The 22,205-nt window shown below is 35.5% G+C and overlaps 1 protein-coding gene across 4 annotated transcripts in view; it reads right to left on the reverse strand.

The window, feature by feature from the left end:
* Positions 1-617: 617 nt before the first annotated feature.
* Positions 618-22,205, reverse strand: part of PAPOLA (poly(A) polymerase alpha) — a 43,972-nt gene continuing 22,384 nt past the window's right edge. The window contains exons 12-22 of one of the 4 annotated variants that reach the window (XM_064713836.1): positions 21,841-21,925; positions 17,425-17,478; positions 16,539-16,658; positions 14,973-15,082; positions 12,254-12,375; positions 11,077-11,219; positions 9,665-9,762; positions 6,976-7,196; positions 6,537-6,599; positions 4,864-4,938; positions 618-2,794 (exon numbers count right to left, since the gene is read on the reverse strand). In XM_064713836.1, the coding sequence (XP_064569906.1) occupies positions 2,699-2,794; positions 4,864-4,938; positions 6,537-6,599; positions 6,976-7,196; positions 9,665-9,762; positions 11,077-11,219; positions 12,254-12,375; positions 14,973-15,082; positions 16,539-16,658; positions 17,425-17,478; positions 21,841-21,925 (1,187 nt within the window). In that variant the 3' untranslated portion in view covers positions 618-2,698. Of the gene's footprint in view, positions 2,795-4,863; positions 4,939-6,536; positions 6,603-6,975; positions 7,197-9,664; positions 9,766-11,076; positions 11,220-12,253; positions 12,376-14,972; positions 15,083-16,538; positions 16,659-17,424; positions 17,479-21,840; positions 21,926-22,205 lie in introns of all 4 variants that reach the window. The other 3 variants (XM_064713835.1, XM_064713834.1, XM_064713833.1) reach the window with 3 other exon arrangements.

The raw sequence follows: 22,205 nt of genomic DNA on the forward strand, positions 1-22,205 counted from the left end.
TTTAGCAGTTAAAGAAATTTTAGTCAAAAGTAGACTACTTATTGAAGTTACTCACATCAAGCATTTGGAGGATTGGGCTCATGCTGATACAAAGATCAATCAAGTGATGCACAGCTACCTGCAATTTTTACTTTTATTTCAGGACATGCTTAAACTACTTAAGAAGAAGAGAAATAGTGCCATCTGCTGACATAAGGAATAGGCACTTGTAAGAAAAGCCTGAGGTGCCAAAACTCTGACAGCCAATGTTTTTAAAAAATGAAGCTCAAACATTTGCTGAAAATAGCGCACCCCCAAATTGTTTAGGCACGTGTTTCTTCTAGTTTTGTCCACTTTTAAGAATTTAGGATGAAGAGATGGAATGGATGTCCTTAAATGTTTTGTGCTTTTGTTGACTCTGCCCCCACCAAAACACTGCACAATCCACAAACTTTCCCTTTAATAGCTAGAACCCAACATCCTTGAGTGCTATTTCCACTTCCTATTGCAAACATAAATGAATGCTCTCTAAATAAGCATTATCTACTCTATTTCCTTTAGGCCACACCATATTTTGCAGAAAATTTAAGAGCTAAGTAAGAATTAAGAAAGTAAAACTAATTTAGTACAGTCAGAAAAATTGGACAACCATGGGATTGTGCTGTTTTTTATTGTGTTTTCAATGGAGAAATACATCATCTGTTTACAAAATAGCTCTTGAAAAATACAAGGAGTACAGATACTATAAAACAAAGCAAACTCCAGTCATGAGACACTACGTACATCATGCGAAAGCAACAGTCTGATCTCCAGGTTATGAAAACTAGAATTAAAAAGTCACTATACAGAAAGGTTCCAAGTTTCCAGCTTGGCAAAACTTGGGTGCAGTTACATGAAACGTTTAATAAAATGAAAAAGATTTTCTGATGTGTAAACAAAATGACAAGACTAAATTTGTGCCTGGCAATTTCGATCTAAACTCCATAGCTACACAAAATACACAGACAGCTTGTACACTTCAACTGTTAAGATATAACCTTCTTTGGGGGGTGGACGACAGCAGGCTGCACAGGGCAAGGAAAAGAGAAATATTGTATACTAGACATCTTAGACAAATGGCAAAAAAAAAAAACCTTCAGTTACTGCACAGCCTAAGTAAAAGATAAGCTACACTCTGACTTTGGAGAATTAATTTAGAAGGATAAGGGGAAGAGTGTAAGTAATTTAACTTGTAACATGAAAGATGCATGTGCAATAGGATGGAGCACAATGGGAGAAGGAGTTCATAAAACATGCTAATCAAAGTATGGGAAGTATGATTTGACATCCCACATATTTCAGACTTAAGTAATAGTAACATGAAGTTTGTTATCTACATCTGGTATTACTGTTGGTATCCCTCATGTTCCTCAAATACTGTTCTTTGCCATGAGAGCTTCAGTTCTTTCAAAAGAAAAAGCTGTTACTTTTTTGATAGGACTACAAGAACAAAAGATAGGAGTAAGAGAGCTTACTAGATGTCAAGTGCTTACTAGAAATATGATTTTTAAAAATTTGGTGTTGTTCAGTATGTAAAACTACTTGTGATGAACTATCTAAAAATAAAAAGGTTAAAATTTTTAGGGAAAAATCTTTTTGCCTTTATTTAAAATTTTTAGTTTTTTAATGCATACGGGACCTTTATGGAGTGTACAAAAATCATATTTAGTGATTCAAAGGCCATCAAGACAGGTGGTGTATTTCACAGGCACACAATATTTACCTAAACACTTTAGTCATGGGACAAATTCTGAATTTGTGCCTAGAGGCCCACAGGGTATTACAACCAGGTAAGGGGCAGGGGGGAACCCAAATGAGTACATGGCTTGTTTTCATTTTGTATAAATAACTATTGTTCTATATGGTGCATACAGGCAGAAAAAATAATTTGAAAAAAAAAACCCCAACAGTAAATGCAAAATATTTTCCCAAGAAATAAAGGGATAAAAAAAGGGAATAAGGAGTTCATTTAGCTCAAAAGAAAGTTTATTTACTATTTGATTGCTGATTTGTATGCACCTTAAAACAATCCTATAAATAAAAGTAGACCACATCTTAATCATGTCCCACCAATACCAAAACTTCCCAATTACTTCCTCAACTTACGTCTTATGACCCCAAGATTTGACATTACATTTTAAAGACTTACTGCTCTTGATGGCAGTTGAACTAACTATACTATACACTTGGCTTTCAATGTATAGTATATCATAGAATGTCATCCAATTTGCAAATTACTACTATTGAAGAGACTCTTCAATAAAATGAAATTTCATCAGCTAAAGATCTAAAATTAGTCATACTCCAATAAAAAAGTACATAAAAGTGCATTTAAGGGATTCTTATGCCAGTTTTATCTCAATTTTGAAACAATGCATCAAACAAATTCAATCAATGTCAAATATGGCTACAAATAGTGTTCATGTTTTTAAAGGCAGTAATCCTTCGAAATATTTAATGTAACTGTTGCTAACACATTAATTGTACTCCTGGCTTCACATACTAACCTGGACTTCCAATCAAGCGGCGACTTTAGTCCAGAAAGGGAAGTGCACAACATATACCTAAATCCATTTGCGATTATGTTCTAGTCTTGCACCCTCCGTTCTCCTTTTTTTCTAGCATTAGAAGACAACAGGTTGAGTTGGCAGATACTGTTTATGGACCCCTGAGGTGGTTTTTACCGGTTCAATCTCAATTTTATTGAATTCTTGATAACAGGAATAGGATTTGCAGGAAGAGCAGGGATATCTGAAAGGTCTGTACTGGGTGTTTTCTGAAAAGAAAAGAAGTTTGGTTGTATTTTAACTTTGTAAATATAAAAATATTGTAGTAACTGGCATTAACTTTCAAAACAAAGATATTTTAAAAATTTTTAGGAATATATGAAGATAATTACAGATTATAAAGAGAGAAGCAGGTATTTCCTTTGCCTACAGAGTCTTTAATAAAGAAAATTTCTATATAATCTTTGTGTGCTTTTATTTTTTTGACAACTGCAAGAAATTAGCAAGTGCTGTAGATAAAGCTGGGCCTACTAATAACCTGTAAAAAAGTAAAACATCCACATAATAATGATGCTTGATCAGTAACATCAACTATCTGATCTACATGTTTAGTATTTGAAAACATCTCTTAACAATTCATTGTTAAGTCTCTGCCCTTCCTGATGAGTGATGAAAAACAGTTCCCAATCCAATGTGTGTGTTGTCATACATTATAGACTGTTGAAAAACTCTACAGTCAAATGTCTAATTTTTCATATTGGTTCAGATTTACATGACCAAAAAGTTATGAACTCTAAAAAGGTACTGTATGAATGTGTTAAGAATTTCATCCTGACAATAATCTCAACATTTTTTTCTCATTTGTAAGACTTAAATGCCATTCAGAAAAATTGTATCTAAAACAAACTAAAGGAAAAGACAGAAACACACCCAAGATTCAATGAGATTCATTTATTTCTCACTTGCTGTACATGCCTCTAAGGTTGGGGTGGTTTGCTTTTTTTCTTTTAAGTATTTTCACTTCCACTGTGGCACATTATTTGCCATCCCAATAACGCAGTTATTACGCAATACTTCACATCATTTATCATAAAATGTTTCCTTACACTATAAATGTTCAAAGTTTATATAAGGTACCCTTGATACATGGAGAAAGCTGTATTAAAATGACTACTCTTAATCGCTGCTCTATTAAAAATAAATCACTCAAGCTAACACTGACTGATGTGTTTGCACACAAAGCAGCAGGGACCCAGGACAAAATAGCTCTGGGCTTCACATCACCCCTGCCCCAAGTAACCTTCTGGTTGGTGCTGATCTGCAGTTTGACATGTTTCTATTTTCTGCAACATGGGCAGTGTTTTAAACAAACCAACAAGAACACTGAGAAATGACAGAGGAGGCTCACCATCCTTTGTAGTTTCCAGATTACTTTTGCTACACACAATCTGTAAAAAAGCTACAAAGCTTTATGTAATCCCCCACAATAACAGAAAAAAATAAAATTGGTATACTTACTAAATGATCTAAAAAATTCCCCAAAGCAGTTTAGGAAGTCCATGTAGCATCTACAGTTTTGCTATCTTTATTCAGTACTGCTCATACAGTTCAAAATGTCCAGTAAGAAATACAATTATTACTATTGCAACAATTTCTATTTTCAACCAACACATTCAACTACACATACTTCAATGATTCAAGTGTGCATAAAGTGCTTGATAGTGATACTTTAATCAGCAGAGCACTAAGAGAAGTTTAAAAATATTAGTAAGAAACAGAGGTGCTCTTTAAAAGTTGTTACAATACTAGAAACAAAAACTTAAGTGAATGGTACAGAATTTTTACTGTTTTGCAAAGGACTTTACACTGCTAACATCAGCTGGCTGAGCAGTGACAAACTTACAACTTGTCTCTCATACCACATATCAGAATCTGAAGATACATTTCAGACATCCTCAACCTCTACCTCGAGATCTTTGAGCAGCAGCTATTTAGAGCATTTGTTTCCTTGTTAGAAAGGATTATTCTGTGATGTGCAAAGCACAAAGGAATAAACTGAGCCCCTTACTTTGAAGGCACAATTCAGAAGAGCGAATCCAGCCTCGGTCAGTTTGTATGGCAAGCCATACATGTTTAGCTACAATGCACATTCAATAAGACCAATGACTATCTAAAACAAAAATTGTGACAGTAACAACAAGTAGCTTACCATAAAATGGATTTCTATTTAAAATTATACATTTATTTTTAACATCTGGACTCATTTCAGTTTCAATTCTTTCACCACAGATTAGCACATAAATACATTACATGGCAGCATTGCTTTCATAAACAGTACCTGAGGAGCTTGAAGAGAAGTTGTCTGAAGAGTTTCTGTTTGAGAATTAACATTCACTTCTGTCTCAACTTGCTCCTGAAAAAAAAACCAGAAGCATCACCACACTTACATCACTTCCAGTGAGCTACTTATATACAACACCCAGCACTCCAGAATGATTTACATTGTGCACATTCAGCAAAAGAAAAATGCAAGCATTGATGCTTGCTGCATTGACACCCTTCCTTTTAGGAAGGAATCACCACACTGGAGAATGTTTCACTTATTAGGGATTTGACATCAACACAAGCTATATCACTTATCAGCTGTCACTTGTTTAACCAATTAACACCTTTTATACAGAATCCTATAGCAAAACATTACACGTCATTCAACTCACTAAAGAGAACAAGTGTATTATCAAGGAGGATCATGTGAAAAGCTAAAGAATTTGTTTAAAAATTCAACAGCTTTTCCACAGCTTTTGCCATTCTGCCAGTAAAGTTTTCCTGCTGCTTTAATGGGTTGAATCAGCTTTCTGAATGAATAGGTGAGTGTCAGAGACTGATTTGCAGGTAAAACAGTGGGACTACAGGACTAACGCAGGACAATGGCACATTCTCATTTTAATAAAAACAGTCTGCAAGCTCAAAGTGTACTGTGAACACACCCTAAAAAAGGAATGCATTTCAATGGATGAAAACCTGTGTTTATGTTAATTTAAGAAATTTAATTCCACCATAAATATTAAGGACAAAGACTTAGAGGAGACTGCCAATAAAAACTAACAGGATTACCTATGTCGTTTATAATTATCTGTATCCAGTGGATCTATTTTTGAAGTGAGGATTAAGTGCTTACATGTATTTCTGCCCTCACCTATCTTAACTTCAGAAACATTGCAAGGTGACTGCCTAACAAGATACAATTCCTTGCTTATGACCATTGAAGCTATAAACCAAAGAACTTACATTTAACTTCAAGGATAACCGTAACTTCCAGAGTATTCCAGAGACAACAGAATGTGCCCCATAAAAACTGCAAAATTCCAACTGGAGAGCTGCTATCATAAGGCTAAAAAGAGTCTGTCAGGCTTTCTGTTCACCACTAAGGTAGAAAAATTTTCTGCTAATTACAAGATACTGGAGAGGCACATTGAATCTCCTAAGTTCCCAAACAGTATGCTGTAACTTCACACAATAATTTCACTTGCACAGAAGATTTACTTACTATCACTTGAAATTTTTTTATCTAAAAAGTGAACAAGGTGCCTGGCTTTAGGATGCTCAGCCCAACATGCAAACTCCAAACAGAATACATAGGACAACTGTTCTCCCACTAATTAACATATATCAGGTTTGGGATGCAGGAAAAGCATGGCATATTGACACATCCTTGATCTAATATAACAAGCTGAAATATAAATATCATGACTAATTTTTTCACCATGCTTAATATCATGTACTGATCAGCAAAGAAATGACAATCCTATGTGTTTATGGATTCGGGCTCAACTTAGCATGCCAGCAGGCAATGGACTCCATCAATGCTGATATGAACATTAAAAAATAGGATATCATTTTGAAATCTTTACTGGAGACTCTAGATATAGACACACTCTTAGTCATTCCTAGAGAGAAACAGTAATTTTCCCAAATAATATATACAAAATTATACAGTCTAGGCATATATACCTTAGTTTCCATTTTTTCATGTTCATTCAAATCTATACAGCTAGTATCTTCACTTATTTCATCCTGCTGAAAAGCAAACACAGAAACAATTACAAATCATAAAATTGTATTTTAAAAAAATCAACAAGAAAATAAGGTCAAAGTGTTTAAAAGGACAGAATTAGTTGTAAGACTTAGCATATTACAGGCTTACCAAAATATTTACTTTTAAGATAAGAATCTAGATTCTAAGCATTTCTGCTAATGCAGTACATGTGTCATGTGATGAATACCAACAAAATAAAAATACTAACACCTTGGGCAAGCTGAAAACATCAAGCAGCAATGCAATCAGAATAAGAAATTTCTGAAACCTGGAATACGAGAATCAGCCCTCTGGGTGAAACGAATATTCAAAGTTTTGAACATTGCTATGGTACGATCTGAAAATCTCAAATACCTCTTCAATTTTAATTTTCTTAGGAGACTCTTCTTTATGGGGAGAAGATGTCCTTTTCACTGCTGCGACAGGGCTAGGCATTTTTGTTGCAACATTTCCTGAACTTCTTGGTGATGGATTTAATAGATACGCTGAGGGAACAATTCTAGAGATGGTAGGCTTTGGTGGTGGAGAAATGGCTGGTTGTGTGGCAGTTTGAGGAATGCTTTCATTTGAAGTACCTATGGACAAACAATTTAAAGACCTTCAACAAGAGGAATTGACACAATCATTTCAGTTCAATCACTGGTATTTTTGGTCTCTAATCAAAACCCCTGACATCAAGCAGGCATCAAGGAAGTGGTACAGTTAATGGTGTAGCATCATGTTTGGAACAGCAGGTGTGCGTACACTGCACAGTTTAGTTTCAAGCTCATTCTTGAGCTTGAGTGCCCCCTGAGCAAGTTCACTGGTGACACCAGGCTGTGTGGTGCAGCTGACACACTGGAGGGACAGGATGCCATCCAGAGGCACCTGGACAGGCTGGACAGGTGGGTCAATGCAAACCTCTTGAAGTTCAATACAGTGAGTGCAAGGTCCTGTGGCTGGGTTGTGGCAAACCCAGGCACCCCCACAGGCTGGGCAGAGAAGGGACTGAGACAAAGTCCCTGAGGACAAAGATTTGGGGGCCATGATTGATGAAAAACTCAACATGAGCTGGCCAATGTGCTCACAGCCCAGACAGCCAAGCGTGCCCTGCGCTGCAGCCAAAGGGCAGTAGGTTGAGGGAGGGGACCTTTCCCCTCTACCCTGCTCTTGTGAGACCCCACCTGGAGTGCTGTGTACAGTTCTGGTGTCCCCAATAGGAGAAGGACATGGAACTGTTGGAGCAAGTCCAGAGGAGGCTGTGAAGTTGATAAGAGGACTGGAGCACCTCCCCTCCAAAGAGAGGCTGAGAAAATTGGGGCTGGTCAGCCTGAAGAAGAGAAGGCTGCGTGGAGAACTCACAGCAACCTTCCAGTACCAGAAGGGGGCCTACAGGGAAGCCAAAGAGGGGTTCTTTGTCAGGAACTGTAGTGATGGGACCAAGAGCAGTGGGCACAAACTGAAAGAGGGGAAATCTGGGTTAGGTATTAGAAGAAATTCTTTAGTGTGAGGTACTGAGACACTGGAACAGACTGTCCAAGGAGGTTTTGGATGCCCTGACCCCAGCAGTGTTCAAAGCCAGGTCAGTTAAGGCCTTGGACAAACTGGTCTAGTGGGAAGTGTCCCTGCCCATGACAGGAGGAGTCGGGGTTAGATGATCTTTTAGGTCCATTCCAAGCCCTTAACACATGATTCTGAGAAAGAATTCCTGTACCAGACATAGGGTAGCCATGGCAATGACACTCTGTGCTTAGCCTAATTAACCCTGCTTAAGGCAGGCTATATGAGCTCAGACAGAGCTCTGTATAATACAGCTGTAGTATTTGTGGTACCTAAGGAAATTCTACTGCTTCTGTACTCATATATACGCATTGCCAAGACTGCATTAAATCAAATCCAAGAGCAATCTGACACTCCCTTTTTCACTCAAAAATTAACTTTATCACTTCTCAGGCTTAGCTTATCTAATGATAAATATGAAGTCATCACAGAGCATCAAATAAAGAATTTATATTATATACATCCTTTTGAAAAATGCTCCATATGACAAAGCTCTATCTCATCAATTGCCTACCTCAAACCCATAAGCGCACATAGGGAGATGCTCCAGGATGAGAAAAAATACACTGAGGAAATTTTTCATTAACAACTATCAGGTGATTAACATTTTGATTAACCAAAATATAAGAATGAACAACTTCTGATATGCTTCCAAATCCAAAAACCAGTCACGCCATTTAAGCTCCATTTAGTGCTCATGGACAAACTAACTCACATTGATGCACCTGTGACACGATAAAAACCAGAGAGAAGTAAGACTAAACCACGCCACACGTCAAGAGTGAATGAGAGATTTCATTTTGAAAGGCTAACCAGTCGCTCCCCTTTTCCATCTATTTCTGACTTGCTCCTTGTACACTAAAGCACCATCAAAAAAGAAGAGTAGCTGATTCTAAGAAAATATTTTCACCAGATGCTTTTATTCTTTGACTTCAGAGTGAAATTTTTAAATTTTTAAGTAAAGTGTACTTTTTCTTGCAGAAAACAGAGGATAAAGTCAGCACATGCAGTGGGAATATCCGAACAGACATCAGTAAGGAACAGGTGTTTCTGCTTACATCTGAGTCTTTTGCATTCCTAGAATCAAATTCATGAAGCACAAGGAGCGGGAACATGGGAGGACAGACTACATACAGACAGTACAGAACCACCTTGAGTTTAACTACAAAATGAATTTAAAATAAATATAAAAATTGTTCTTCCAGCTTTAGATAATTTTTTCTTCATTTAGCTAACCAAACTACAGACCTACATTAGGTCATTGGAACACTATCGCTATTGTGCATAGCAAATATAAATCTCTAAGAATTAAAGAATTAAATGTCACAGCAAATATTTCTCTGATTTTTTGAATGCTTAAGAAATTATTGAACTATGTGTATGAAGAAGAACACATTACAGCATGTGTTATGCAAAGTCTAGAAGACTCAAGCTGGAAGAAAAACTGCCTTATAAACATTTCCAAAAATTCAATAGAAACAATATGCTACGCCATTTTCCTTACCCCCTGAGCTTTCACTGGAATTTATTTGTGGCACAGTGACTTCAGAAGCCTGTGTGTTGGTCACAGATGCTGCTGTTACAGCTGGCGCAGGACTGCTTCTGCTAAAAAGAGAAAAATTATGAAATGCTGAAGACATTAGTAAAGCTATGGTGTTATATGATCTGCCTTTCATCACATCATGTGTGAGCAGTAACCACAGCTAGTATTTTACCTACGTTACAGAGCCAGTAAAAAGGTAAAAGTAAGCCTTGGCAACCTACTACCAAACACAAGCAATGGAAGCTCTTTCAAATATTGAATTTAAATCACTCAATGACAGTTTTGAGACCAGAAAAAGGCTGTATTTAAAAGACAAGCAAAAATTCAGGCAGTGTCCACCCATATAATGAGCATGGGAAAACACAACAACTATTTACTGAAGGATGAAACAAAACCAGTGTAGAAGAAGCAGAATAAAAAGTTTGGTTTTAATTTACACACACTGTTACAATGATAATTTCAGTCTAAAATCATCCCAAACAAAGGCCTGGGGCTTCAAGTGACCAATCACAAAAATGACCCCTTTTCCATCATCCAGAAACTGGGAAGCAGTGTGTGTCTAAAATCAGCCAAAGGCAATTTCCACTTCACTTGTGACATCCTAGGTAAGACAGATTTATTTCAGTAGCACAGATAGTGGTATCAACTACTGTTAACCGTTTACCGAGGAAGACTAACTGAAAGAACTTCTGTCAAAAGGACCAAATCAAGTATTTCATCCTATACAACATCCTATAATAGATGACCAATACTGCTGGTCTGTAGGAGATTGATGATAACTTCTATGTGTATCAAAGAGACAAACATGGGACCCTTGAAAGAAGAGAGTACACTCACTTATTGAGGTAACTGGAGTTAAGGTATGAAAAGACTTAATACAGAAAGTTAGTATTAAGATAACTTTAATATGTACACCTTGAAACTAGTGGGAAATTATTGTCCTAAGCTTAATTTGCACAGGTATCATCAGTAACAGCAGGAGCACTACTTATTTCCCAGACAGAAAATCTAAACTTCTCTATTTTTGAGAAATAGAGAAGTTTTTGGAGCCAAAACTCACAAAATACTTCCTCACCCTCACAACTATCTGCTCACTACTTCTCACAACCTCCTACTGCAGGCCCCAAGTTTTTCTATCATCATTTTCTTCTAAGCATTTTTACCCAAATTTATAATTCCTCATCTCAAGTCCAGCACCATTGCTCCCTATCCCCCAAATTTTGCTATAGTGCTCGAACTGCAATAAGAGTATTTACAATCTCCATCAATTTCGAACATTCCCACAGTGGTATCACATGTGTACAGCATTTGCCATGTGTTTAACACAAGTAATTCAGGAAGAGAACAGCAACAAGCCTGAAAGTCTTCATTACCCCTGAGAACTTCCAGAACTGTTCAACGGACTTGTCTTCATAGCACTGGTAGGCGAAGGCACAGACGTGCTGTTATCACTGTCCATAGACAAGTCTAGGCTGCTGTCATTCAGAGCTGTCAACCTGATCCCTTCTGTTGAATGCTGCAAGCCACAAGGCAAAGGAAAATTCTGTTAGTCTAATTAAAAGTTTAAAAATCAACAGAAATTTAAGTTATTTTAAAATGCAAACTTAAATGGACAGTTTTCAAATCCTTTTACATGTAAATAATCCACTATCCTCTCACTACAAGCATTGACATTTTCACTTTCACAACTCTGGTGCAGATTTGTCTACACATTAAAAATCAATCACATTAAAAAAGAAACTGTTACTGTACTTAATGATTATATTTTTCAGCTTTATTTCAAATTTCTTTGGTTTTATAGACTTCAAAATACTTTCATTAACTTTAAAGTAAGTGATGTACATCAAAACAAACTGATGCACATAAAAAGAATTTAAAGAGGATTTGAACTTAGTCCATGGAGAAGAAAAACCCTTTTCTGACATAGTACTACTACTTTAAGTGACATATTACTTAATACTTACATTGTTCTCTGAAACAGATCTACACTTGGTGTCAATAAACACTTCCTAGCCCTTAAAACAGCATTCAATATAAAACAGCTATAGAAATGAAGCATGTTATTCAGCTATACTTAAAACACAATATGTAGCAGTGGTTTAGCTATTGAAAAATCCAAGCAAACCTGTATTGCTCTCAGATCAAGCTAATACAAAGCAGTAGAGATTTTGAAATATACTGAACTGTTCAATTCAAAGTTTCACCCCTTCTTACTGACTCAACTGAAATTTAACAATAATCCAACACAGCATCTTAATTAAAAACTAATGCTACCATTCTCATATGGCCACAGGTAAACTACCCAGCCAGACAAGATACTATCCACATTGTTGATGCTCTGAGAAATGTAGTATTATACTCAGTGCACCTAATAATACTGCTACACTCAAATGAGATCATTTGCAGGTAAAATTAAGATCTCAAAATGTGGTTTTAATTCTTTGATTAGTAAACCTAAACATCTACGTAAACGTAAATTAGTAAACCAAAAAAATCAAAAATTTGAGAGCAATAGTATTTTTATTGCTCTCATATATTTGAAAAGTTTACCTTTTTCTTTTTCTGAAGCACATGATTAGGTAGCAGTTGGTGAAGTTGCTTACGTTTCACATGCCTTGCAGCAATCTTCATATCCATCTCAAACATCTTGCTGTTTATTGCTTGCCTATAAACTACAATTAGAATAACATTAAGACATACTGAAGCATTTTGCAAAGTCCACTTACTTGCCCAGGCAGAAACCATTTGCATTTCAGAGCACTTATTACCCTCAAGAACAAGAATAATGTTTCCTTGTTCTGGAGGAAGAAAGGGAAACTGCCTAGCATGCCAGCACTGATAGTACAAACACAAACATTAGTTTGGAAACAGGTGACCTGTTTTTCAAGAAAAATGTCTTGCAAGCACACAGTTCTCTGTATTTCCAATAAGTTTTAACTGGAAGAGCTCAGAAGCAAACTCTTTATGTCATCTCAAAGAGATTAAAGATGGAAACAAAATTTTCTCATAAGAATTACAGCACTTACATAAAATTATTTTCTTTGCAGGTGATTTTATTTATGCAGCTCCTGCAACAAATGGGTTTTAATTCAGGAGTTAAGTGCTCATTTGCCACCTAATGTATTAAAATTACTCTGGCAACTCACACATCACTATGTTTTTACACAGAAGTAATTTATGTTTAGATTTTTTCTGTTTTCTTGAGCTTTTTTGTTGCTCTGGTTTTTGTTTTGTTTCTTTTTTTTAAATTTTGTATGGTCATTTTGGCAGTTTTATTTGGTTGGTATTTGTTTCTTTTAATTTTGTCTAGTATGACAAGTTATTTCTCTTCACCTCAGAACATGTGCTTCTGGTAAGTCACCATGGTAAGCACTAGTACAAGAACTGCACTGGAACCCAGGATGCTGGGCTCAAGTAAAATGAAAAGTTCTTCTTCCACACTGACTGTCTCCACAACATTGAACAAAAGCTGGGGCAGATGTATGAATACAAAACGGTTCTGTAGCTCTTAAATACAAAAAATTCAAGCGGTATCTCCCTGATTCACTGTCTAACATTAAGGAATCTCACTGAATAGGCTGGGAACAGGTAATTAAAAAGGTGTTAAGAGAGAGGCACACAAAGAGCTGAATGAATACTGAGTATTAAAGCAAGTACTGCAGTACTTCTTCGTATTGAAGAAGCTCATAAAGCCTCTCTGTAAAAAACTACAGTGGTAACAGCTAAGGTATAGGCATGCTCAATGGAAGCAAACATTGTCAAAGCATTCCATATTCCTGACATTAGGTCTTATCAAAGTTTCCATACAACAAAAACCTGGATCACTCTTCATGTCTCTCCTCCTCCCCTTGCTCCCACTAAAAAACAAGCTATTCTTTAATTCCATCCTGGAAAATAGTTAGTTACTTCTGATAAAATCTTAGGATCTATTCCAAAAGACAGGGAAAAGAAGTCTTTAGGCTGGATTAAAAACAATGAAGATAGATGCACACTAATTTCAGATTACCAAAAAAACCCACAACACACAAACATAAATTGTTTACTAGACTGTTACTTCTGGAATAGTGCAAATATATAGTGCAAATAAATCACATCAAAAATCCTAAATGCAAGTTTTAGTCTTTTCACACTAAAAATCTCACAGTATATTACTGAAATATCCGTTTACAAGCAATGAAAGACCTGAGAAACTAACTTCTCAATTCCTTCACTCCTTCAAAGCAGCTGCTAAGGGATTATCTTTTCTACATTCTCAGAAATTAGAATGATGTTCCTATAGTTGCTATTATTCACCTTCATCACTAATAATTACAATAAATATTTCAACTCTCAAGAAAGATATGCCCCTCTGCAGCTATATATGACAAAAAACAACGTTGAAATCTTGGTATGATTTATAAATATGCCTACATATTTATTGCAATCACAGGTGTGAGGTGGAAGGGGGACGAAGGTGTTCAATTCCCTCACTTTCTCAGACTGGGTCTTAGAAATTCAGAGACCATGGCTGCAAAAGGTAACACCTGAACCTACTCCTTTAGCTCTGTAAACACAGAATATTTGAGCCTCAACTGTTGCTTGTTAAAAAATAAAAACCACAAAAAACCCCCAACCTGTAAATTTATTAGCTAAATATGTCAAAGCTACTGTTCCTGACACTCTGGTGTCACACTCCCCAGCTGCTACCAATTCTTTGCTTACAAAATTTCCTATGTGTACTAAGTTATTTTAGTGAATTAAAATGTGAACATCAGGAAGTCAAAAAGCTCTCTTCCCCTGAGTGTCAGACATGAAAGTAAAGATTACTGAATCAATTATCTAGTATGAAACACCATGGAATAAAAGACATTTTTGTTAATCCACTGATAAATTTAGTTTCACCAAGCAACAAAAATATTTAAACTATGCTCAAAATTTTTGAGGTTAAGCTTGCTAGCTTGTGTATGATAACTAATTCATCTGTTTAATAAAGATTACAAAATAGTGTACCACACTTTTAGTGAGATCTGCAAGATGTATGTATAATTTTTATCACTTTTAAATGAGAACAAACTGAAAGTGATTAGTCTAAATCCTAACTTGACTTAGGAACATTTAAACTCATTGAAAGTGTGTTTCATGAAATAAAACCTTCAACTCCTCAGCTGAAACCCTCTGTGTAGATACAATTCTACTATTGCTACGAGCATTATGAATAAAGACTCGATTTTGAGCACAGTCAGTAACTTCAAAAAGTTTAATATCAGAACACCTAGAAAGCAAAACTCACCTGTGTCTGTAAAAGACTGAATGTCGTAGGTAAGATCAACACTTAAATTTTCTGAGTTTTCAGTTTTCTTAAACACCAACCCAATCACCCACATTGTACGGTATTCCTCCCTGGAAAAATTTATAAAAAACAGTCATGTAATACTGACAGAATTAAACAGCTAAATAAGTTATTTGCTGCAATAGACAACAGTTGTACTTTCTAGCTCTAGTATCAATAGTTAACTGGACACAGAAAGGCAAAACTCAAGTTGTGTAACAATATTTCTTTTTCATTCACAAATAAGTCATTAAACACTACACATCTACCCCCAGCAAATGAACTTATATCATCAGTAGATTACTCCATTCAACTGTGTTCCCATATAGATCCTCTCATGTAGCTCCTAGCATGAGAATAACCAGATCTCAACTAGACATAGCAACTATAAAGACACTGAAAGTAATTAGAATCTATTACCCAATAAAGCAACTTCCATTTTGCAACTTAAACGGGTCTTCAATGCTCAAATCTCTCAGCTGTAACTGACCACAAACTGCAGGTTTCAGTTAAAACCCTCCCTTTGACAGCTCCCCTTTACATGGGATGGTGAAAGAATGAATGTCCTTTGTATATCCTGTGAAGATAACCTTTGCTGGAGGTATTCCCTGAATCAAGTCCTCTGAAATAAGAGCTAATTGGAGCCTCTGATTATGCAGGCAGTTGTAGCTATATCCACTCATTAAACTGGTGCTGAGGAGGTGCTGCCTGCTTTCATCCAGTTTTACTAGGAACACGTGTAACAATTATATAACCTCTTAAAAAAAAGCAGCCCTATACTGTACTTGAAGCAGTTTGTGTGGAAAAGGCCCTGTGAAAGAGTAACAAGGCTTTTCACACATCCCAGTAAAGACAAATTCCTCCCCCACTCTCACACTTCACATAAAAATATGATTCCAAACAAATTAATTACAATGCTATCTTGAAAAAAGTCTTAAAAGAATTTTCCTCCCCCACACACCTGCAACTGCTGTTTTGAGTGGAGGAGGAAGGAGTCAAACAACATTTAAAATCCTCAGCGATCTGAAGCACTTAATACTATCTCCTGTTTCCACAACCTGACAAATTCTAACCACAGCCATTATGATTTCAATGATCTTCATCCCAATTGCTAAATTTTATAACATTAAATGAACTCAGTTACTCAAGAGCTCTCTTGTACAGTGCCTGATGTTCTCCCAGATTCTCAGTGCTTCCTCACAATTAAAACAGCATCAACTAAGTAGTAGTAACTTATACAGGTTGGCGGGAAATTATGCAATCAATACAGTTATTAACAAAAATATTTTCCCCTTATTTTCTGATTTAGAGACATTCTTATACACAATTAAAGAGTACCTAATTTAAATAACACCTATTTTAAATGTTACTTAAGAAGAGCTGAGCATCCTTTGTTTGCCTTTAGGTGCTGTCATTAAAAATTAATCCTTTTAAGATTCTATAAAAATGTCCGTTTATTTATTAATGAAATTGTGTTTTAGTTAAGTTAGTTTCTCCCTACTAAATGAAGAAAATAGGTTTGCTTACTTGTCAGGATTCTCCTTGGGTGCTGGGAATGACTGTGGATTCACATGAGCCAGTGTAATGAATTCGTTCTTCTCCAGGTTTCCAACTAGAATACGGATTTTTGATTCCACCAAGCCCACCCTGTATAAATGTCATTTATTAGCAAGATCTCATTAACAGGAAATAATAGAAGTATCCAACATCACATATCAGGATAAAATCCTCAACATTCTCCTTATACTAATACTTGAGACCACTAATGAATTAGTGCACGTCAGATTAATTCAGATCAATAATTTCAGTTAAGGCATTACAAAAGCTGACAAGGGAAGCTTAAGAATGCCCTGCAGCTCTCTCTGCGGCCTGATTTCACAAATGGAATTAAATACAAGACATTACACATCGAGTAAAAGGCAGTTAGAAAGGACAACCACATATTTATCCAATATTCTTTTGGCTTCAGATCACGAATTTTAGAGGTAAAGAAATTCTCAATACTTGCCAATCTTAGAATTTCACTAATAAAAGAGCAGAAACATGGGAAAGGGTAATTTTTGTTTTGAGAAACAGCATTTCACGTGACTGAAAACATACCTCCTCACACTGCTTATTAAAAAAAAGTGCACAAAGCATTTGTAAAGTCAATCTGAGACTCCTGTTAAGGAAAAATTCAAGCAACAGCCTTCACTCCCCAGTTTTTTATTTTTACTGGGTTTTTTTTCAGAACTCTACAGTCTTCATGCATTTAATTTTGAAACACTGACGCTCCACTTTCATTCATTAAGATGACACCTGATACACTAGATACTCCCTTGTCCAAGGTTGACTGGGGGAGGGGGGAAGGGAGGTTCTGCTTTTGGGGGGAGGTTGGGTGGTTTTTTTTGTTTAAATCTCAAGGATTACTCACCATTCTAGTCGCTGCTTTTCTGTCGGTGCACTTGCTAGGAGTACAATATAATGCCTTTGGAGATAAAGACAATATGCTATTCTATAGATATTTCTAAAACTAGACATTCAAACCTTAATATTAAAACTTTGCAGTAAACTCTACATTGTAAAATACAGATTATTCACTTAAGTATATACCTTACATGAAATTAAGCATTGTTAGGTAGAAAAAGGGGCTATGTCACAAGTGTATGACTAACAGACTTCAAAATATTTTGGAGTTTAGGGCCATTTGCAATTCCACTGTAATGCCTTAAATAAAAGGTTAGGAATGTAGCACTAGTTGAAATATTTTAACACCTGATGAGATCAGAGATTAAACTATAACAAATCAAGAGAAAAATTGGTGACAACTACCTTTACATGTCTGCTGTCCTAGTTGCAACATTATTTCTGAATGAGAAGAGTGGTTAGCACAAATGCATTTGCTCAAAATCCAAAGTAACACTTTGAAATGTGGTTTAAAAATTTCTATCTGCATTCTGGAATTCTCTGAAGGCACTTATCTGAAATTTCATAAGGAATGCTTCCTCTGATGATAATTCTTAAACTCTGAATTATTTTCCAGGATATTCAGTGTATAACCACTGTAAGCAGATTTCAAAGAGACAGTACACAAAACAAGAACAGTATTTTAAACAAAGAAATCCAAGGACAGCAGAATGGGAAAAGATAACTTTTAGCTTGAGTTCCTAATGAGGGCACTGAGGCAATCTCACATGCTTACAGGTAGGTTTTTCAGAAGCTCAGCTGGGAAGTTTTTAACATCCTAAGTGATCCAGTGCTGCACTACTCTATACAGATATGGCATATTTAGGTACCTTCAACCAAGATTTAAACAGAAGTAACACAAGAGACCAGTCCCTAGCATATAGCTCATGGAGAGGAAAGCAAGGTCAATGACACTGGAAAACGATGCTACAGAGTTCTCTGGTACCACAGGCCTTCAAGTCACAACAGCAAATCCAAATCAACAGATCAAATTAGCAGCTACATGTTTCTCTACTTATTTTAAGGTGGCAAGAGCCAAAATCCTGCTACATGCTACAATCCTCTGATTTCAGTCAGGGGATGTCAATGAAACAAGGGAACTGCAAGGGAGAAATTTGGAGAAACATCTTCCCTGCTCTGAACAACACAGAGATAAAATAACCTTTTCGTTTTGCATTTTGGCAGTATTAACTGCTTCACAGGAAAATGTTATGGAAAAAGATAATAAGAGACCTGGAATTCTGTATAATTACTAATGTTGGCTTATTCTAAGGAACACTACTTTCAGTAAGATTCCTACACCACACACATTGCACACCTGCAGAATGTCTCATTCAGTAGACATGACAATGTTTAAACTTTTTGATATTTTTAACCACATCTGAATCGAAAAAGACAATTCAAACCTGCAAATATTTGAAGAAATCGGTTTCCAGTTACTTACTAAAAGCATCCCTGTGAAACAAACTTCTGAAGAACGACATAAAAAGAAAGTAATTTGGCTATGTCTAAAAGCCTCAGCTAGCTGGTAAATACTGAGAAAAAAACCCTAAGCCTTAGTTATGAAAAAAATAAGTGACTGCTAACTATTTTTCTTCAGGTAGTGTTTGCTGAAAAAGACCCAATTTCTTCTCACCTACCAGCTGTTAGTGCTGAGAGGGAATTATTTTCTAGAAATTTCCTACTACCATTTTCAATACAATTAAATAAGTTGTATTAAAAATGAAGATACCCTTAGTTCTAAGAGTCCAAGGTCTCACTACTAAATTTTTCTAAGAGAAGGTTTTCTTTATCAGTGCCTCATTCATAGTTTTATCACAAAGCATATGTGTAATTCAGAAGCGTCTATCACTTCATTATAAAGAAAAAATGGTCTTAGCTTAAGCTTCTGCCTCTCAATGGTGTCTTTTAGATTCTGGGTATTATTCTGAAATGTATCAGTCTGGGGTTTTGTTTGTTTGGGGGCTGGGATGTTTCCTCACTGTCTTCCATTCATAATTAGTTTCATAAAAATAATCTGATGTAGATAGTATACAATTATAATACATCATTAACACACCTTTCTAAAAAAATAACCCAAATTAGAGTCGTATTACTTTCTGGAGGAAAAAGAAAAAACAAAAAACCCAAAAAACAAAAAATACCAACTGAGAACACCTGAACATGTAATTTCAATTTTTCTTTATTACTTGTCTGGGAATTACACTTTTATTCAGTACTTTACAGTCCTATGAAGCCAAGAATTTCGGCGACCTTTTTAAAAGGTATATTTATATTCTTATTTAGCAGAATTCTCTTAACAACATAGAAAGAATATGCTAGAGCTCATTACCTGAGTGCTACTTCTCTCAAAATCCTGCTCTCTTGGTCTTAAGCTATAAGGATTTCACTCTCGTGCAACACTTCAAACTCATATCCATTTGAAATTTTTGTCATTTTTCTATAAAACACCCTATCTACACATTCTTTGTTGTTGCCTTTCCCTTCTAAAAATTTAAATCTACGTGAAGGGCAGACACTACATGTTGCAATTCCCTAACTCCAAGTAATTGCTGACATTTAAAAAGAAAAGAATAAGTAACTAAAAGCAGATTTCTGCTTTCCTGATTTCTAATCTGCTCCTACTAAAGTAGCCTATAGATTTCCTTGGTTTATTTTAAACACAAACAGCAAGTCAAAAGTGCTTATGAAGAACAGATATTCAGCAACTAATTGCCATTGAAGTTATTCTTTCAGAGATTAAAAGAAATGTTTGTCTCAGAGCAAAGATCAGATGGTCTCTTATCTGGCAGAGCATTACACACTGCTATGAATTTCAGCAGAACATGACAAGGCATCTACAATTTAAACAGGAGAAGAGTGTGAAGAGGGAAAAAAAAAATTCCAAATATCTTTTAGATGGAGAACTGACCAAGAGATGTGACTTTACTGGATACAGACATAGACTGCATACAATTATTTACTTTGTAAAGACTACTAACCAAAATCATAAAATTAATCTAAGGGAAAACAGAGAAAATCCTGGGTAATTTAAATTAAAGCAGACTCCATAATACCATGCCATACTTAAAAAAAAAATAGAGCAAAGATATCTTGTGTAAAACAGAAAACCTGGATATATATTGTTGAGCAAGAGAAGATTTTATTGCAACACCTGGTAAAATGGCTTAAGCTGATACACATAAAAACCTGTATTAAAATGGAGATTATTTCAAATGACAATAAACACTTCCTATTTTTTTTCTACTTTTGAAAGAAATGAAGAAAATGTACTGGGGAACTTATGAACAACCTCTTGAACAGAAACTGATTTGTCTGCAGACCATTTTTTACTTCAAAAATAATATAATTTAACAGTGTTTTTAAAATGTTTTAAATCTTAAGCTCCAAGGAACAACATAAAAGCCATCCAAATGTTTTAAAGCTTTTATCATGCAAAAGGTATAGAAACAAAACACAGACACATTATGAAGGTCATCAGTCTCTTTTAATGGGGGAACTGTATATTTCAATCTTGTTTAGATTAGTACAAAACCAACCAACCACTCAACACAAACAAGTGTAAAATATATTTGATCTTGATTCAAGAAAAATGGGTCTCCAATTTCAAACTGAGGGCAAAGAAGATGTAGTCCATATTTTAATAATCCATATTTATTATAAAAATACAACTTTCAGCAAGTCCGTATACATTTAACAAACTTCTGCCCCACAAGTGTATTACTAGAAACCCTAAAAGTGTGAAGTGTGAATTTCAGTATTTCCCTCAGAGACATTACAAAATTAGAAAAGCTAGGTGAGTTAATATAAGATCCAAGAGCCTTAAACTTTAATGAAAAAAATCTATTAATAACTAGTACAACTGGTAGTTAGTCAACACAATTGCAAAAATACCTTTTATTATCAGAGTAAACTGCTGACTATATTGACAGAAGAAAACACAAGTTTTGAGTACTTATTCATCTTAAGTACTGACCTTCAGAATAAGTTAACATCTTTTTTCTTGGAAAGGCCCATTGTTAGAATGCTTACTGACAGGACTAAAGAATATTTCTATCAGTCAAACCACCAGATGACACTTCTTCAACGTTACTGGTAGGTGGCATACCAATTCTAGAGTTAACTGGTGACATTCTAAGTATCTGCTCAGGGACTACCTGGTTTCTCAAATACAGGTTTAGGACACAAAATGTACCTGAGGAGATTATATACTTTCCAAGAGAAAGAACAGTAGTGTATTCCCTCTCCCACATTATAAAATAATCCTAACAAAACACTTTTTGGACATCTAATGTATGTATATTTATGATCCTGTGCTACAGAGCATTATGAGGTAGTTCAACTGATAAACTTTAAATATTCTGCCATGCCATAAAATACATACTTGTACTTCTGAAAGAAGTTGGGAGCTTCAAAAAGTTTGGACCACTCTGCCTTACTCAGCAAAATTTCATCTGTGATAGCAAGACCTAAATTATAAAAAAAAAAAATTTAAACTTTTTTTAAAAAATACAGTTTAGTATCCAGAGTAAAGACAGTTTGTTAACTAAGCAAAATCTACTAAGAATTACTTCCTCCCTTCAAATTCACAGCAATTTATCAACAAGATTTATAATTCAGTCATACTTTCATTGGTCATTAGTTAAACAAACCATATTATTAAAAACCTCAATCTGTTTAGAAATGTATATTAATTGATCTGATTATTTCCCATATTTTTGCTCTGTGGTGTAACAGCTTCATTTTGGT

Source organism: Zonotrichia leucophrys, chromosome 5 (genome assembly GCF_028769735.1).
Source record: "Zonotrichia leucophrys gambelii isolate GWCS_2022_RI chromosome 5, RI_Zleu_2.0, whole genome shotgun sequence".
NCBI classification, from domain to species: domain Eukaryota; kingdom Metazoa; phylum Chordata; class Aves; order Passeriformes; family Passerellidae; genus Zonotrichia; species Zonotrichia leucophrys.